The sequence below is a fragment of the Mirounga angustirostris genome, unplaced genomic scaffold (assembly GCF_029215605.1).
Source record: "Mirounga angustirostris isolate CCGP_5_RB_7025 unplaced genomic scaffold, mMirAng1.0.hap1 SCAF_12, whole genome shotgun sequence".
Classification (NCBI taxonomy): domain Eukaryota; kingdom Metazoa; phylum Chordata; class Mammalia; order Carnivora; family Phocidae; genus Mirounga; species Mirounga angustirostris.
In genome coordinates, this window is record NW_026991720.1 from 65,697,200 (window position 1) to 65,717,591 (window position 20,392).

A 20,392-nucleotide genomic window follows, 5' to 3' on the forward strand; every position below is an offset into this window, starting at 1 on the left:
CCACTGTAAACCTAGCTCCTGTGTTATAGTTTGGAAGGCTCCTGATAGCTAATTAAATTCACTCCCTCATTTCAGAAATGGGAAACTGAGGTCCCCATATGAGAGACAGAACCAGGGCTAAATTCAGATCACTCTTTTGACTTTTTATTATGGAAATTTTCAAAGATCACAGATGTAGAAAGGCTACAATAATGAACTTCTCTATACTCTTCATCCAGCTTCAATAATTATCAACCCATTGCCTCTCTTGAAAAACCTGTTTTGGGTCTGAGTCTGTTGTCACTTACACTCCCTCACAAAGCTGTTCAGAGCCAGTAACACACAGAGCACATCCCATGCAGAGAAAGGTAGAAATAGAAGGAGGACACGGTATGAGAAACAGCAGGCTGTCAATAAATGCCTAAAATGTAGAAAATCTGCTCAAGTTATTTTTATAACAGTCTGGAGAACACAGACTTGTTCTGAGAGGACACTGTTCCTTTAAATTACTTACTGATCCCACCCAGATCTTGCACCCTGGCCAAATGCCTGACCACTCTTGCTTTAACTTAGGCTAATAAACATGAATAAAAGATTGCAAAACTTCCAAGACCAAAGACAATTTTTACTTCCACAGAAAAGAACAATATCAAATAGCCAACTCCATCCCCAACAATGGTCCTTGCTGTTGGCATTTGCTTAATCAGTCTTTAATTCCTGTTTGACAAACTTTATAAGGTAAGACATAACTGTTTTATTTTAATCACTTGAAATCAGAAACCACCTAGGCACCGCGGAAGACTAAGGGGTTTGCCTACTTATTATGTGAAGAAAGCTTATCAAAAATTTCTATCCTCTGCCATTACTTTAATTATTAGAAAAATATAAATAATTGTTAAAATGTCAACATTTAAAATTTATTTCAAAGTTTAAAATTGATTTTTAATTTGCAGTCTACTGCCTAGCGTTGCAATGATGTTAATACCTTTCAGGACCTCTTTTTCTTAATTTGGAACATATTTTTATAACTCAGTATTAATTACAGAATATTTTATAATTTGGCTGGTTTGGCAATTTGAATAAAGTCTTCTTTTGATAATTTTATCTTTCTGTGAAACAAATGAGATGCAAACACTGTGAATACAATTGGTAAACTGTGCCGAAAGAATTTTATTTTTGAAAAATCACAAAATATAAAGTCTCTTGGATTTGTTGATTCTGATATTAACCCAAGATAAATTTTAGGCAAAAAAGGCAAATATATGGCATTTGGTTAAAGATAATCATTGTTTCTACACTTATAAAATGTAACTTATAATGAACAGAGAGGTTTATGTTTCTTTTATTTAACTAATGGAATTTTCCCCCAAAACCTATTTTGCTTGTATATGATATCTAAATGAGAGAAAGGTAAGAATTACTAAAAACTGAGGCAAAATAAAATATGGCAAAAATGGTTAGAAATGGTGTGCTCTTAAGATGCCAAACTAATAAAAAAGAAAGAGATTTTAGGAAGGCAGTAGAACTAAAAACCAAAGGTATAAGAGTGTCCTCTAGCTAATATCAGTAAAGAGAGGGGAATAGTACGACTGCTTAGGGAGAGCTGGATAAAAAATATCAGAGCAAATAGTAATGAAATATGAGACATAATGGTTAGTGCTAATTAATAAGTGTGATAGTGAACATTGTATATACAAAGCTTCAGCTATGCAATCATGATTATATGCCAAAAAACTATATGAGCAAGTGCTTAGTTTTAGGAAAGACGAGTCTTTATTTAAAGACAGCATTTCTAAAGCCCAAAATGAGGCCTATAAATGAGGAGAAAGTGGTTTTCTACTCAGGATCCTGCATGGAAATTACCTTCTTTAGAGTTGTATTGATCATGTAGCTTGTAAAATCTCTCTACTTTCAATGAAATTAAATTCTCAGTCTCTTATTTCCAGAACTTCTGGGACACTTTTTGTGGTATGGGCTCAACAAAAGAGAAAGGTTGTATGTAATACCAGGGACACGGTGTTATTCCACCTGCCCCCCTCCAAAGACTATAGCAGCTACGTTTTGCTACATAGCCTTGTTCTTACTAGTCTTCAGAGTTAAATGTGTACATCCTTCTGTATTCTTCTCTTTGGTTAACAAGGAATTACTTGGGAGGGGTGTCCTTTATGTGTTCCTTTTCCTCAGCAAACTCCTTGTTCTTCTTCTTCTTTTTTTTTTTTAACACCCAGCTGTCTTCACATCTTAACACACCTGGTCTGAAGAACAGTTGACATTGGCCAATTGCACTTGATGCACTTGCCAACAGAGGTGCTTAGCTATACTGATACAAGGTCAGCTTCATAAACTTCCTGCAAGACCATGTCAGTTGAGGAGCAGATTTTGGCATGGAGCCATCTATTGGTTCATCCTCAACCCAACAGCTTTGATTCCTTTTTGGGTTTCTCCATCTGGCATGTATGAAAGAAACCAGTCATCCATTCCATTTCTCACTGCCTTTGCATATATTTCTGCCTCCTATTTGAGCCTGGAAAAATCGTGCTTATGGTTTCCCAGTTCCCATTCCCTGAAGGCAAAGTGAAGGAAAATGCGATTTCCTTTTCCAGAACTTTTGAAGTCAATATAGTTTAAGAAGGAAAGCATTTCCAAACCATACAGAACGTTGGTTCACAAAAAGCTTTCTTGTTCCTTCTCAAGTACACTGGGCTAGCCCCGCATGAGTCTTCTCTTGCCAGGGAAGCCTGAGGGTTTAAAAGTCATTTGGTGTAGAGCTGGGCATATTGAGAGATGAAGATGGCTGTAGATTTTAATACAGGATTAGATTTTTCATTGTTAATCTATTCAGAAAAACAGCTTCACAGGAATGTTCAGAGGAAGTGCTTCTGATTTCAATCTTATTTCTATCATTTCTTCACTAGAAGAATGGTGTTGCTGAGCAAATCTATTATTTTTGCTCTCATACTCTTGATTCATTGGATATGTATACAGCTGTAGTCCAGCTTGGAACTCTGTGGTAGATGAAGTTTCCAAGTAAGAGTATAAAGAGAAATGGTGTTCTATGGGAACTGGAGGGGTGATTTCATTTTTGACTTGCCTTTTGAACTCACTGAAGTTGTGCATGTATTATTAAGACTGAAATGATGGTGGTTCTCTACAACCTTGTAAAAATATTGAGATTGTCAGGAATTAGTTATAATGAAACAACAATGTAGCAATCTGATATCACCTTGAAGAATGTGACAATGTCAAAAGAGAGCCTGTGCTTGAACCATAGTCCATCATATAGAGTGGGACTGAAGTGTTTTTAAATGGCTTTTCCCACTCTCTGCTCCCCATAATAAAATGGGAAATTCAGATTACTTGGATGTAATTCTTTGACTATATAGAAATATTCACTAATAAATGTTTGCTTGTAGTGCCATGATTCACTTGGATTAAAATCTTTTAAAATCCCAACGTGGATGTTTTTCTGTAAATATGAATGAAAACCTTTTGCTCCTGTCACATGCCAGTTTTCAATTCTGTCGGCTTTAAATTAAAAATAGCGAACACTGTACTTTACGAAAGTATTTATAACTGATTTTTCTATTAAAGGTGTTACAAGACAGATGACTTTTCACCATCTACCATAATGTGGAACAGACATTTTGTCTTCTATCTCCTGCTTTTGCCAGCTTTTATGAGTCAAACAATACATGGACAAAGAAAGAAAGGATCAAAGTCCAATTTACTTGCAAGGAAAAATGATCTCCAGGGTAAAAGAAAAAATGTTTTGTTTTTGTTTTTAATGATTAGTTTTAGCCTGTTAAAACACCAATATGAATTTTTCCAAATAGCAGTTGATGCAAATAGCAAACCATATATATAAACATATATGTAACATTCTATTTTAATATACTTATATTACGATAATAATATACTCTCTATACTTATAGAGCATATTTACAAAAACATCAGGTGTTTTAGAGCCTTTGTACATTTATTATCTCATTTGAGCCTCACAGTAGCTTTGTAAAATGGGAATGACAGAGACTGCCACTGTCATAGATAAAGAAATTGAGGCCCAGAGATATTAAGTGGCACATCCAAGGACACTGGCAAATTAACTAGTAAGATCTAGAATTCGAACTTAAGTTCTCTGCTTTTATGTTTCTTTCCCCCTCCTTGCTACAATGTGATGCGTGTAGTCATTTTCTCCCTTGATTTAAAAAAAGCTAAAAACAAAACAAAAAACCACGCACCAAAACAAATGGGGCCTCACCAATGTGACACACAACCTGAGAATCAGGCAGAGCATTATTTACTTCTCAACAAATTTGCCCAATATTTGTTGAATTTTGGGGTGCCTGGGTGGCTCAGTCGGTTAAGCGTCTGACTCTTGATTTCGGCTCAGGTCATGATCTCAGGGTCGTGAGATCCAGCCCCATGTCCAGCTTCACGCTCAGTGTGGAGTCTGCTTGAGAGTCTCTCCCTCCCTCTCCTTCTGCCTCTCCCCCCCATCTCTCTCTCGAAACAAATAAAATTAAAAATACATATATTTGTTGAATTTTTGAACAATGGGAAAATACTCAAAATACATGGAATTTTGCTTATTTGTTTGCTCCTGACTCTCATGATTTTACAAGAGGCAAAGAATTTATAGACTTGGAAAGAGATTTAGTTCTTCACAACTTAAGCCCTACCTCCAAGATGCCTCTCTTTTTCACTCCCCTCTCCTGCCAAAACAACAACAGTAACAACAACAACAAAACCAAAAAAAAAAAAAAAAAACCCAAAACAACAACAAACCCATACACATCACACCACCTCAGGGCTTTCCTTATGCAAAGTCATTTCATGAGTAGGAACAAATATTTTGCCTAACCTATTTGTTCTATTTCAGACTCTACTTGCTTCATAGATGTTGTCTTCATCGTGGATAGCTCTGAAACTTCTAAAATTATCCTCTTTGATAAACAGAAAGATTTTGTGGATAGCTTGAGTGATGAGGTTTTCCAGTTGACCCCGGTTCGCTCCTTGAAATACGACATCAAACTGGCAGCGCTTCAGTTTAGCAGCTCTGTCCAAATCGAACCACCTTTTTCTTCTTGGAAGGATCTGCAGACGTTTAAACAGAGGGTCAAGTCTATGAATTTCATCGGGCAAGGCACCTTCTCTTATTATGCCGTCTCCAATGCCACTGGGCTACTTAAGAGAGAAGGCCGTAAAGATGGTGTGAAAGTGGCTTTGCTGATGACTGATGGCATTGACCATCCAAAGAATCCAGATGTTCAGAGTATTTTGGAAGATGCCAGAACTGCAGGGATATTATTTATCACCATTGGACTTTCCACTGTAGTCAATGAAGCCAAACTTCGTTTGATATCTGGGGATTCATCCAGTGAACCCATTCTACTGTTAAGTGATCCAACCCTTGTAGATAAAATTCGAGATCGCCTGGTAGGTGCCTAATGAGTTGGTTTTATGTATATATTCCCAATCATAATACTGATACCTTAATTACAAATTCTGTAAGGGTAGATACTGGGTCAGAAAGATGAAGGAAAAAGAATCCATCTTGGAAATAGGAGAATCTTTCCGAAGTCTCTCTCCACTTCCTTGACAGTTTACACCAGATAAACTGGGAAAGTAACAAGGCTCATGCTCTGGAATTGCATTCCTAACTTTATTGCTAGCCAATGCTGAGGATTTTGGAAGAATTACTTTCCAATCATTCAGGCTCCTATTTATACATCCTGGGATCATGAACACTGCTGACTAATATGCAATTTGTGGTCAATTTGTGGTCTGCTATATTTGTACTAAGTAGTTTTTTTCCCGTTTAACATCTGCAGAAATATTTTGACTCCATCTCTCACCTACTGCTATATTATGCTCCTCAAGCAAAGTTCATAGACTTCTAATTTTTTTTATTATGTCCTTGTTCTTAGGTGTTAGCAAGCCCACCCAATTTAAAATCACCTGCGACTTGCAGTCACCCAACACTTTCTCCCTGCAGATCAATGAGTGCCATTTGATTGGTCTGATTAGTTGTGTCAATGCTTTTCTTTGTTGATTGCTCAGCTGTGTGAGATTCTTTCCTTTCTGCTTGGGAAAACACAAGGCAAAGCAATCAAAATAAAATCCTTCTTCACAGTGTTTCTCAAGAAGAAAACTCCTGGAGAAAAAGTGGTTGATTTGTTAAGTGTTAAAAATTGATTTTCTTTTTTTTTCTTTTTTCTTTTATTATGTTATGTTAATCACCATACATTACATCATTAGTTTTTGATGTAGTGTTCGATGATTCATTGTTTGCATATAATATTTTCTTAAAAACATTGATTTTTTTTTTTTTCTTGAGAAGAGGGCAGGGCAAATGTGTCCTTTAGGTACTAAGCATTTCGTATGGCTGTTTTCTATAAGTTTCAAAAAAACTCAGCCTTGTTTCAGAGATTGTTTTGACCCTTTTGTCCCTTTCCCCAATCCTTCTCCTAACATTATTCTTATAACTTATAAGTCAATATTAACTATAAGATAATAACTGGTAAGTTATTCTTACAACTGTTGTTTTCAGCATGAGACATTGACTTTTTTTTTTTAATCTAAATAATAGTTACCACGTCTTGAGTGCTCTGTGTATTAAGCATTTTTCTGAGTACTTTACAAATTTTATTTTATTCAATGTATACAACAATCTTATGATGTAGGTACTATATTATCCTCATTTTATAGTTGAAAATGTAAGGACAGGCAAAAGCCCTGGGGTCTTCATGATTAACCCTGTGAAGTTATATTGAAAGGGGAAAATAGTAACTGGGTTTTAAGGTTTCGCAGTCAGAACTGCCTTGAAACAGTTAAGCAACATCCTTCCTCTAAAGTTCTATTGTTTCTAGCCTCTTTTTCTTGGGCACTGGGGCTAGACAGGGAGAGTTCTGCCTAGCTTAGAGATGATGCATTCGACCCCCAGGGGGCTCAGGGTGAGTGCTCACCCTGCGCATCTCTTTTCTTATAAGGGAAGTGTGCAGGGGTGCCTGGCTAACTGCCTAGCGCTGCCTGTGCCGTAATTTAAGCAATCCTTACCACTGAACCCCAAACAGATGATTCCAGCACGTGTGGGAGAGAACACTGGAGTTGAGATAATGAGTCTCCAGTTGCTGATTACAGAAGATACAGGACAGGCAGCTTCTTGTTTGGCCAGTTGTGGAGGCTCAGGAGGTTCTTACTCCTTCCAGACACACCCTCCTCGCGGAGAGCTCCTGCCCAACTCAGAACACAGGATCTTGGCAGTAGTCTCCAAGCAGGACTATTTGTTCATTTCTGAGGAAACCAGAGAATGACCAAGTGTCCCAACGACCCTGCTCTTCTTTAGCATCCTGTGATTTCAGCTTGTTTGTTCAGATGGAAGCTCTATGAACAAGCCACTTAGGAGATGCTGCTTTCTAAACATTCCCAACATCCAAAGGGCTTCTTAGGCCCTTCAAAGAACAATACACTGTTTCAATGTTTCAGATTGCCACTGTGTAGGAGACAGAACTTGATTCTTGATCAGGCCATTGGAAAAATTCCTCATCTAATCTACTGTTATTACATCTTTAGTTGAATTCCTAAACTTTTCATTTGGAAATAATTATGTAGTTGGCTTTCTAAAATAAGTTAATTAGGTATAATTCAAATACAAAACTGCATCTACTTAAGGTACACAATTCTAGGAGTTTTGATAGACATATAGATTCATGAAACCAACAACACAGTTAGGATATGTAACATTTCCATCACCCCCAAACTTCTTCCAGCCTCTTTGCAAGATATCTTTCCCTTGCCTCTTAGCTCCTGATCTGACTTTTGTCACTCCAGATTACTGTATGCTTTCGAGGCTCATATGTAAATAAGCTTATGCTCTGTGTACTCTTTTTCTGTCAGGGTTCTTAGACCCAGCATAATGATTTTTTGGAATTCAACTGGGCTTTCTTTTGGTATCAGCAGTTTATTTTTTGTTGTTGTTGCAGAGTGGACTTTAGTTGAATTTTAATGGACATGAGTGCCCACAACAAATAGATCTTGCAGGAGCCAAGACAAATCAAGGAATCATTACCAACTCCTTGGCATCTCTAGTAAAAAGGATCATGTAAGAACCCCATGAAAACACTTCAGTTCTGAATAACCTCAGAGAGACCTGATGATTCCACATTGAAGAGGATATATAAAATGTTCTAATACTATTTTATTATGATTTACATAACAGTATTGAAACCAAAGAAACAATTCCAACCCAATGTCTATATGTATTAGTTGGTCTTTTAGAAGAGATTTTATGGTGGCTATTTGGCTACTATACTAAGCTGCAAATATTTTTTGGTTGTAGAGTTTGCAATCCTCACCTACTAAGTTCTTTATTCTCATTCTATTTGCTATTGTTATTGTACCAATAACTTTGATAACTTCCTCACGTTTCCTCTGTCCCTTTCTCATAGCATTGACCTCATACTCATTCACAAAATTATCAATTCCATTCTATCCTTCTCCTTTCACATATATGCCATCATAAAACTCTTCATTAATAAAATGCACCTTCTTTTGCTTTAGGGAGGTCTTGTCTTTATTTGTCTTTTCCATTTAGACTACAGTATCCACCTAGATCCTCACTGAATGTGCCCTTCCCTTTGACTTTGACCATGTTCTCCACATAACCTGCTTCTCTGCTTAAGCGAAAGCACTCATTACATCCCAAGGTGTCCAGCTCTGTCCACATGGGCCCTTTTGTCCACTCTTTTTAAACATCCCTCCTCACCGCTTCCTTTGTCTTACAGCCCACACTAGTCTTTATGACTTTTTTCCTCATAACCTTTGACATATAGAACAATATTCCATCCATGAGTTGGTCCTTTGCATTCCGCTCTTGAAAATTATCCAGAAAACCCACCTATTTCAGGAAACTGTCTTGTTACCCACCTCCCCACCAAGTCTGGGATCTCCTTCCCATGCTGCTTGGTCTGTGCTGTTTTCTGTCACTGGGGCTTATAGACTATAAGTGCCCTTAGGGATAGAGCTTTGTTCTTTGTTTGAAACAGTCTGATCTATTGTGCAGTCCTGGGTCCATTTTTTTCCATAGGAATATAAATTCCACAAACACAAAATCAAATGAGTTCCAAAATTAGTTATGTTGTTTTGGTTTTAAGCCCCATGGCACATGTTTTTAAAGAGTTAATATGGCAAAGCAGACATTAAATTTTCAGAGGAAAAGCTGAAAGTGTACAATTATACATCAGGCTAGTAGCAGCTAAATTCATGAGTTTAAAAACTGATATTGGATAACAGAAGGGTGTTGCTTATTATAAAAGGGTTGTAAGGTGACAAAACTTTGGATTTTTCTTTATTTCAGTAGTTGTTTTCAAATATTACAATTTGACTTGAATTATTAGTTGTTTATTGTCTCTTGAACTCTTTTCAAATTCCTTTCTCTCTCTCTCCCTCCTAGAAAAACTAAATGTGTTTTAAATATTTTTATATTTTGGATCATATTCTATATATCCATCTGCAACTAGCTTTTTCACTCAGTGTCTTTGGAAATTTTTCTACTTTGAAATATGTAGATCCAATGTGTTCACCTTCACTGCTGAATAACATTTTGTTTATTGATCCATTCTAATATTGCATTCTAATAATATTGATATTATTTCCAAATTCCAAAATTATTTCCAAATTTTCATTATTAAAAATAATGAATGCTGAAATACACAGGAACCACAAGAATTTCCCTAAGACGTGTCTGCAAGGAGTGTCAGAATAACAGGTGGGAACAAGGACTTGTCTTGGGCAGCCTAGAAATAAAGCACACACATCTTCAGGTTTCTAGGTACAGCCAAATCTTCTGGGGAGGGTAAATGCCATTTTACACCAAGACTGTCAGTATATCTGAATTCCCGTTTCTTCACATGACCTGCTAGTTCATAAAGATACAAGTATCTCAACTGCTTTCTGCCTGGATTTACATCGGCTGGAAATTTTAAATCATTGGGGTGGGGAGTGGGTGGGACAGAGGGGTGGGGGAAAGAGGGCCAGAGGTAAGACTCTGAATTTTGTAGATTGGCTCTGTAGCCAGAGTTTTACAACTCCTGAGACCACACAGTCAAACTTTCTAATTTTTCATGTATGTGAAAATGACCTGGAAGGATTATAGGGCTTGCCCAAGGCCACACAGCTAGGTAATGGTGGACACAGGATGAAAACCCTGGACCACACTTAATTCCCAGCCTAATTTTTCCTCCCATTACATCACTAGGACCACATAAAGCATTTTGCTGTAACTTCCCTCTGTATTATTAGTTTGTATGGCAATAAAGGTAAAGTAAAAATAAAACTAAAGGGATGTGGGGGTCCTCCCTACAGGTATAATTCTGACTTATTTTTAACTTCCTCACTACAGTCTTCATTTTTAATACCTTGCATATTCTAGTGCTTTTTACTCCCAATTTTATTTTATCCTATGCAAATTAATGCTTTGGATTCAGTCATAAGGCATCAATCTGATCCATAGGTTCTACGTTATGAAAGCAATAATTCTATCTGTAAGCATAGGTTAATTTCTTCCCCATGTTTGGTTTCAGACACAGCCTTTAGTGCACTTGTCAGGTAATGCCCCACTAAGCTGAAGTAGGTTAGAGAGGCCTAGATGTTAGACAAAAACCAGATTGTGAATTTCTCTAAAACTGTGAATTTAAAGGAGTTTTGAAAAATATTCTAGTTAATTCATTTCTGTGTAAGTATAAAGTAGCACTTGAACTTGGTTAAGTGGCTCAGTCAAGTGTATGATCTTGGACAAGTCACAGTCCTGCAGACCCACATTTCCTTAGGGCAAGATGAAAGGTTGGACCTGATTGACTTCAAAGGCTTATTGATATTTCATGAAATGATCACTCTGAAATTAATGTTTTAATGCTGAAAAACAAATGCATGTATGTATAGGGATGGAAAAACAAAAGAAGAGAAAACACACAATTATGTATTCTGGCTAAGTATAAGTAAAAGTGAGAAATTTTTATTATGACTGATTTAGCTTGTAGCCAGGTAATAGAGTTTCGAGAGCTGAAAGATAGAAAGATAGAACTTAGGATGCAACAGGATAAAGTTCCTAGAAAACATAATAATTTTTAATGTTAGTGCCCTTCACGTCTCTTATTATATGGCTCAGAGTGTTCCTTGGGTGGTTGGCAGGTAGGCTCTATTGCTTTTACAAGGTTAAAAAGCTGAAATTGGAAATTGCATATCCCATAGGGAATAATTAAGACTAATAAGAAGCTGGAAGCAGAACATGAATTGAGTTAATGTTTTATTCTTTTTTATCTCCTAGGATATCTTATTTGAAGAGAAGGTAAGTACCACATGCTTTGATTACTATGAATTAATTCTCAAAATTTGCATGATCAAATCAGCATCATAATTCACATTAGAAGATAAGGTGTATCTACATAAAAATGCTTAATTCTTTTAAAATGAACCACTCTATTCTGAGGCAGCCATCTGATTTCTCTATGTCTACTGCAGGTTTCAAAATCTGGAAAAAGTAGGAAATATTTTAATATGATTTTAGAGAGTAACTTTAGAAATCACTGATAACCAAATGGCATAGTTGTTCTGTTTTTTAAGATTTTATCTTTAAGTAATCTCTACACCCAATGCAGGGCTCCAACTCACAACTCTGAGATCAAGAGTTGCGTGCTCCACTGACAGCCAGCCAAGCACCCCGCAAAAGGCATAGTTTTTGCTTATTTTGATATGACTTCCTTTATTCTAAGCATGTCTCTGACACCAGCTCATAGGGGTCCTCCGCTTTGGGAGGTGTGCCTGGTGTTGGCCGGGATTCCTGGCCAAGAGACACAGCTCAGAGTCTCCCGCTGGTGCCTGGTGATTGATTTTAAGCTCATTCTCCTTGATGATGACAACCACACCAGGCAGCAAAGGAAGCTGGCTAGTATCAGTTGGATGGTGCTTAGCACAATAGATGACCTCCAGGTTGCCGAGGACTTCTATACTGGACGTGTGTTTCTTAACACAAAGAGTTTGGAACATGCAAATTTTGTTGGACCAGCTGCTTATTAAATATCAGGACATTTACAAGTAGTACTGCAAAAAATAATAGGAGCCAACCAAACCCTGCAGAGCAGCATGCTTCAACCAATGGTCAGATGCATCCTATTTTATGTACCAGTGAGACAGGAAAGGACCCTGCCAATTAAACTATGATAGAGTACCTTCTAATAAGTGACAATTCTTGATTTTATACTTACAGTAAGAGTCCCTTTAGATTTATTTAGATATAGACTTTTAAATCCTCTATCACTTTTGTCCATACATATACGGGACAATGACGGCAAACTAAACTGGTTATTTCAAAAACTTCTTCGTATCCAGAGTCTGAATCTTCTGAATCGCTTTTTGGCTCTGATGCCCTCCGCCCCATCCCCTGCACCCCCCCCCCCAAATCGGCCTCTGGGCCATCAAAAACACTGGTGCTGCAACATTTCTTGAGTGTACTCCAGGAGTATCTCTAGAGTTTTCTTCCATTTCATTCTGTAAGTTTTGAAGGACATGGGCAGAAAATAACAACTTCATTATGATCAGGCCTGATTCAAATAAGATTTATTCTGATTTCAGACAAATAAGGAAAAATGTGTATCCTAGAATTGATAAAATATGGTATGTCACAATGTTTTCCTTTTGGGCTAAAGGAGTGGTTGATATTTGTATGGTACTGAGCTTTGATGTGCTGTAGAGAAGAGAAAAAGCAGAAATTCCAAAAATCCACTGAAAATGGTTATTTTCCCTTTTCACTGGCAACTAGATGTTATGCATATATTTTTGCTGGGAGGTCTATTTTATCTAACCATGGCAATGTATAATAATCGTTGACTAGCTGGCTCTTACTAGATCTGCACTAGCCTAGAAGAATTGACAAGGGAGAACAAAATCTCCATAAATTTGTGAGGTAAAATTTTGTCAAGGCAGTGTTCTATCTAGTTATGTACTGAATATGATTTGAAATGCTGTATTTCGTTGCGTGTTAATATTGGATTTCATTCTCAATGCAGTGCGAACACAAGATTTGTGAATGTGAGAAGGGGGATCCAGGCGACCCAGGGCTTCCTGTGAGTACGTTTCCACTTTGAACGGAGGGTCAAGTCAGGAAGCCCTAGTCACAATTGCTCTACTTGCACTTGGAAATGCCACTGCTGGTTTGTGCTGTGAAAAGCAGTCATGTGCAAACAGCAGCAAACAGGGAAATGCTGTTTCTTTCTCTGATTCCTAAAGGGATACACTCTGTCCTTAGAAATGAGCCTGGGATTTTGCTGACCTGAACGGAGGGCAGATTCAGTTAGAATGATGAAGCTGTTCTCACAAAGGATGTTCCAGCATCCCTTCTGATGTGACAGTTGGGGCCAGAATTTCTCAACAGTGAAACAAAAATATAGAAAAAGAGATCATCCAAATCCTCCGTGCTTTAGGGAAAGCTTTAGCCTAGAAACAAGTGACACAGAGCTCGCTGGAAGTTCACTGTGTCTTCACATGTATCCAAGAACAACACTGGGTGGCCTCTCAGAGAGGAAGCTGGTCAGGGAGCTTTGGGGATTAGAGTGAGCTCTGTGAAATGGAACTTGGCAACTAAAGGTTAAAGGCAGGATTTATTACGATGATTCAACACTTGATAAAATAATCCTAAAATGAGTGCTTCCTTTATATTCTGGTCTAACATCTGGAAGGTGTCATGTATGCACTGGGAAGGTATTTGCAACAATATCGCAATAACTGGAGATACTGCATATTTCTCTAACACATATCATCAGAGGCATCCATGCTGCTTATTTGGTATTCCATTTACTTATGTGGTCTCAAACCCTATAGGTCAAAAGCCCAGTGGATATATTTCACAAAAATGCATGGATACAGTTTTTGAACAAATGCTTGTATTGGGGGGCAGGGAGGAGAATGTGTACTGTGAATTTCTTAGACTGTGCCACATTTTCTCTTGAGACTCAGGTCAAAAGACTATGCTTTTTCAAACCATTCTACCAATCAGAAGGTGGGGATGTTTGTCTTTTTTTCTTTTCCCCTAAAATGTAAGTTAGATACATTACAAGACAATGTGGCAGCCAGTAGAAGCTGATTTTGGGCAAAGTAAAATTTTAACATTCCCTTCTTATAAAGTCTTAGTTTATATTTATTAGACCAAGAAATTACCAGGGGAAGGTTTACTTGGGATATTCAATTATATTTTAGAATGAACAGTAAGAAAATTTATAGTTGTTAAACTAATCTGACAATTTCAGTCACTCAGTATTGTTAGAGATTAACTTACCATTGTTTAAAAAGTGATATATTTTAAAGATCTTATTTATTTATTTGAGAGAGAGAGATAGAATACAGGAGTAGGAGAGAGGGGTAGAGGGAGAGGGAAAGCAGAAAGATCCCAGGACCCTGGGATTATGACCTGAGCCGAAGGCAGATGCTTAACCAACTGAGCCACCCAAGCACCCCTAACGTATCATTTTTTAAAAAGATTTTATTTATTTATTCTAGAGAGAGATAGAGGGGGAGTGCAAGTGGGGGTAGAGGCAGAGGGAGAGAGAGAATCTCAAGCAGATTCCCCACTGAATGCGGAGCCCAACACGGGGCTCGATCCTAGGACCCCAAGATCATGACCTGAGCTGATATCAAGAGTCGGTTGCTTAACTGACTGAGCCGCCCAGGCACCCCACCATGTTTTTTTTTAAACTGAAGTATAGTGGACACACAATGTTATATTAGTTTCAGGTGTTCAACATACTGACCCAACAAGTTTATACATTATGCTGTGTTCACCACAAGTGGATCTACCATCTGTTACTGTGCAGTGTGATTATAATACCATTGACTCTATTCCCTGTGCTGTACCATACCATGTTTTAATAGGGTTAGACGTAAAACTACACTATTTAGCATTTATTGAGTGTCCCTAAAACCAGTTCTCAGAAAAGCCAGCTTTTTTGGTGGTTTGAGAATAGGAAAACATAACACCTTTCTGGAACAGGATTGGAACACTTTCTTCTCTCATCTTTGAGATTATCCCTTGGATATCAGGCAGAGACAGTATTTTCTTTTGAGCAAATCTAGAGAACTACCTATTCAAGACAGTGCGGTCTTCCTGGTGTGTAGTAAAGGTGAGAATACAGTTGAGTCTCTGCTTGGTAGGTTACGTTTGTTTACAGTCTTCATTCCTTTTATGGGATGAAGCTGATCAGAAATTTTTGTAATGTGTAAAAAACCCATAGGATGTGAGCTGAATATAATCTTTTCTCCCTTTGCTTTCAGGGTACACATGGAAACCCAGGTATCAAAGGTGAGCAAGGACCAAAAGGAAACCCGGTAAATGAATAAACAGCTTTCCTTATAAACCATTGTAGCTCTTTCTAGATTTATTTAAAGAACAAAAATGAAGAAAACAAAGAGCATTGTAGTGTATGTCAATGCCAAAAATATGATGATTTCTGTGAAGACTACAGGATGCTTACTTCCTGTATTATCTACCTGGTTTGTGTTAGCTTATAAATCCTAAGTAATATATGACCATTTTAGTCAATAAGTCTAGGAAACCTAGGAATGCTGAACAAATTGGAATTTGTATTTACATAATGTTGGTGCAAATTAATTGCTACAATGTTCCATGAATTACTAATATATATTCCATATCAGATTGACATTGACACTTATGTTTTATATGGATCCATTTTATGGATAACTGACCTATGATAATAATAGAAAAAAACAATTATCTCCTACACTCAGACCATCTTCAGGTATTTCCCCAATTCTTTTCTTGGTGTACCCATAAAAGAATTCTATATTAATTTTAAAAAGTCAGATAATATTTCACACGATGATCTTCCAAGCTCAAAAGTGGCTAAAAGAATCATGGGAGAGAGCTATAACTATGTGAAAATTTATGGCAAAATTCTATATCATGAAAAATAATAATTAAAATAAAGAGGAAAACAAGGAAATATTTTCATCAAATACAATGGACATTGGGTTAATTTTAATAGTATATAAAGGCTTTATAAAATGGATGAGAAAATATCAAGCCACTAATAATCAATTGGTCAAAGGACCCAAACAATTTCCAAGAGAAGACATAAAACCAGTAAATGAAGAAATAGAAAAACATTTAATTTCACTAGATAATGACTGAAATTTAGATAAAGACAATGAGGTACTCTTCAATACTAATGATTCACATTTTAGAAACTTTGGAGTCCAAGTTTGTTGGGTTGTTTTTTGCATGGGGAGGGGAGCAATCTTCTAGTTCACATAGTTTGGGGGTTTTTTTTTGTGTGTGTGTGTTTCAGATTTTGAAAAACGTGTCTTTTTTTATAGCAGTTAACACAGCGACATTAAAGTAATAATAACTAGTGAGAGCAATGAGGTGGTGAAACTGGTTTGCTCTTCATTGCAAAGGTAACTTGGGGCAACATTTTGGAAAGCAATTAGATATTACACAAGAAGTATTCATATATTCAAATTTTAACCCAATAACTTCTCTTCTAAAACTATGTTTAGGGAGGAAATGAAAAATAGAATAAGTTAGATGCATGGAAGTATTTTAGATGCATGAAAGCCAATTGCTTGCTTGTCAAAGAAAAGGAATACGGTGCATCCTTCGGTATCTTTACAATACAAACACACACAACCCTACACACTCATTATTTAGGTCCCAACTGATGCCATCATGTCTTCTTTTTGTCTTGTTAAATACCTGTTTTAAATCTATGTTTACCTTTCATTTATTTGGCTTGTAATTTTGGGCCACATAATATATTTTCCTAAGTCTTGTTGAAATCAAGCAATTACTCTTAATGACATTTTGGAAAACATTCCAAAGCCCCTTGGAGAAAAGCCAGAATGGCTGGCTCCAATGGGGTACATTGCTCTATTTGAGAACAATGGCTGTGTTGTTAAACTGGGATGCAAAACTTGGCCTAAGCTGAGCAAATGTACCTGGATCCTGTGCTCTATGCATCTGGCTTCATTCCAAAGGGCAAAGGCTATCTGAACTGCTCTTTTCTTCCCTTGATGGCATGGTGAAAATGTCAATGATAAAGGCCAAAGATTTTTTTCTCCATGGAGTTAATCTGTTAATCTGAGACTTCTGAATAATGCATTTTATTGAGCCATCAGTCACTCTGCAGGGCTGTGGAATTTTGATTGAGTTTTGTTTGTTTGTTTGTTTGTTTTTTTGCTTGTCGCAGGGTGATGCTCAAAAAGGGGAACCTGGAGAAAGAGGCCCAGGGGTATGTATACCCCTTCCCAAGAAAGTAATCCAGGATGCTAAGATTCTGTAATTGATCACTGTGACTTCTATGGTGCAAATACAAAAATGATTTATAAAAACGTGTGCTTGTGATGGCTCAGACAGGCAATCAGACAGATAGGATCTTAGAAGTAGAAATGTGGGGAGAAAATACTCTGTTCAACAGGAGTGATGATGGGACAGGGTAGTCTCTGATACTTAAGTGAGATTTGTGGAAGACTCAAGTAAGAAAAATATTTTGCTTTGCATCTTGTGTGTTTTTTTTTTTCCAATAAAGAATGAGTCAAAAATTCTGGGAGCACAGAACTATATAATCTAAACTATGCTTTGGTAAATTTGATCTACAGACCAAAAAAAAAAGCTATCATTCTAGTTGATTTATTATTCCTAAAATTAGAAGATGTTCGAGATTGTCTGAGAAATAATCCCAGTAAATTTCTTTTTTTGCATTTTTCTGGGGAGTCGCAGCAAAGTAGCAAAGAGCAGAGAAATGTGTACGGTGAGTTAAAAAAAAGGCCATCACATTGCTCCTCCTGGCTTGTCCCCTTGGCGAAAGCCCACGAGTCAGGGCCAGAGGTTTTAAAAACTGATCTCTCGGTGTTTTTAATCAACTTTATGAACAATGGAAATTCATTCAGAAATGTGTGTTATTCATTTAGGAAATATTTCTTAGGTGCCTTCTACATATAAAGCATATTATTTTGTGAAAATAAAATTAAGACAAAGTGCTTATGGTTTTTGAAAAGTTTGTTATGGGAGAGATTAATTATTTAAAATAGCTACAATATTGGTTGCCAGAAGGGAAGTGGGGGGGATGGGCAAAATGGGTGAAGGGGAGTGGGAGGTATAGGTGTCCAGTAATGGAACAAATAATTCACAAGGATGAAAGGTACAGCATAGGGACTATAGTCAGTGGTATTGTAATAGGGCTGTATGGTGACAGATGGGAGCTACACTTGTGGTGAGCAGAACATAATGTAAAGAGAAATTGAATCACTATGTTGTACACTTGAAACTAATGTAACATTGTGTGTCAGTTATACTTTAATTAACAAAAATAGCTACACTATGAAGCAGAATGTCAAAATATTATAAAAATTGCATACACAAATTATTATGGGCACTTAGAGGATAGTGAAGCCAGGGTAGGTTTTATAGGATAACTCCTGGAGAGTGCAGAATTGGGACAGGAAAGGACAGAACAGAAAGGTGAAAAGCAACAGGCATTCCAGCTAGAGGTTGCCATGAGCAGCCACCTGGGGGAAGGCGATGTGTTGGAAAATGGTGCGGGGGGATGCCTGAAGAGGAGTGTTGCCAGAAACAGCATGAAGATCACAGTGGGTGCTCCATGCTTTGCTAGGTGAGAGATTTAGATGAAGTGTACAACCCAAGAGCTGTGTACTTGGAAGATTAATCTGACATGACTCTAAAGGAGAAATTGAAGTGGGAATAAGCAGAAGGAAGGAGCACTTAGAAGAAGGTTTTCTGTTACAGTCTGTATGAGAACAGGGACACTGGCTCGAGCTGTTTCGGCCAACATGAAAGTTGCTAACCATATGTGCTCACTGAGCAGCTGAAACATGGCTAGCCTGAATTGACGTGTGCTGTAGGAGTAAAATACACAATGAATTTTGATGACTTAGTATCAAAGAAAATATAAAATATCTCATTAATAACTTTTATACTGGTCACATGTTGAAATGACTGTATTTCAGACCTATTGGGATTAGTAAAATATATTGTTATTATTGTTATTGTTATTATTTGAGAGAGAGCACACATGCATGCGAGAGTGGGGGGGGCAGGGGCAAAGGGGGAGGGAGAGAGAGAGAATATTAAGCAGGCTCCATGCCCAGCGCAGAGCCCGACGTGGGGCTCAATCTCACAACTCTGAGATCGTGACCTGAGCTGAAATCAGGAGTCAGACACTTAACCACCTGAGCCACCCAGGTGCCCTTCAGTAAAATATATTCTTAAAAATTAATTTCACCTGTTCATTGCTGCTTTTTTAATGTGGCTATTAGGGAATTAAATTCTATATGAAGCTCACATTCTATTGGGCAGAATTGGGCCACAGTGGTGATAGAATAGAAAAGAGACCATTGTGAGAACCATGAAAAGGCTGTGGGGACCGACTCTGACTCATATATTCAGCAAACATTTATTGAGCACGTGCTATATGCTGGGCCCTTCTTTACACGCTGGAGATACAGGAGTGAGCAAGACAGATAGTTCCTGTTTTCATACAGTCTTCTAGCAGGGAGAGCAATAAACAGGCAAACCAATGAGATTTCATCAGCGAGATGTGTTCTGGAAACATAAAACAAGGTCATGAGGGTATTCTAGGCAGAGAGAGCAGTAGGTACAGAGACTCTTGAGTGGGAATAAGCCCAGCGGGCTGGAGAAATGGGAAGAAAGCCAGAACTTGGCAAAGAGTGGTGATAAACAGGTTACGGAGATAGGCAGGGGTGGATTATGGAGGGCGCTGCTGGCAGGGGTAGGGAGGATGGATTTAAAATTAAATGCAGTGAAAGCTGGTGGAGAATTTTAATTGGTTGGATTAAAGGAGTATAAGAGGCAAGTAGAGAGAAAAGATAATTATAAACATTTGATTCTGTGTGATTTGAAATATGATGGTACCATTAATAGAAACAGGAAAGTCAGAAGCAATTTTGGCAGACCGATGAGTGCAGTTTTGGATATTTTAAATTGGGCTAGTTTAAAACTAGTAATTAAGATGTCCTGAAAGGAAGGAAGGAAGCTGATAGCAACCAAACAATAAATTGACCAGAGATTTCAGAAAGAAAAACGGGAAAAAAGAGGATGCTGTAAAAAGTAAGGTTTCTATTCATAAGCTATGTTGACTCCTTCCTAAATACAGTCTTAATTCTTTTAACATAAAATAATGACAGGATTTTAATATGGAGCACCCCCAAATTCCTGAGGCTGGAGGTCCAGCATTTCTTAGTGCTGAGAACGTGAATTGTTTTCATCAAGAACCCCAATTTAACTGTCTATAATGTGGCCTTTAATTTTAAGCCCATGATAAAAACTTAAACCCTTTATGCTAATAAATATTTCTAAGATGAATTAAATTAT

General features: G+C 37.4%; 1 protein-coding gene across 1 annotated transcript in view; it reads left to right on the plus strand.

Moving 5' to 3' along the window:
• The first annotated feature begins 576 nt into the window (after nucleotides 1–576).
• COL28A1 (collagen type XXVIII alpha 1 chain) overlaps nucleotides 577–20,392 on the plus strand; it is a 161,727-nt gene continuing 141,911 nt past the window's right edge. Inside the window, exons 1-7 of the mRNA XM_045864663.3 lie at nucleotides 577–717; nucleotides 3,571–3,731; nucleotides 4,859–5,415; nucleotides 11,303–11,323; nucleotides 13,041–13,097; nucleotides 15,298–15,351; nucleotides 17,232–17,273. Coding sequence (XP_045720619.1) covers nucleotides 3,608–3,731; nucleotides 4,859–5,415; nucleotides 11,303–11,323; nucleotides 13,041–13,097; nucleotides 15,298–15,351; nucleotides 17,232–17,273 — 855 coding nt within the window. The 5' untranslated portion in view covers nucleotides 577–717; nucleotides 3,571–3,607. The remainder of the gene's footprint in view (nucleotides 718–3,570; nucleotides 3,732–4,858; nucleotides 5,416–11,302; nucleotides 11,324–13,040; nucleotides 13,098–15,297; nucleotides 15,352–17,231; nucleotides 17,274–20,392) is intronic.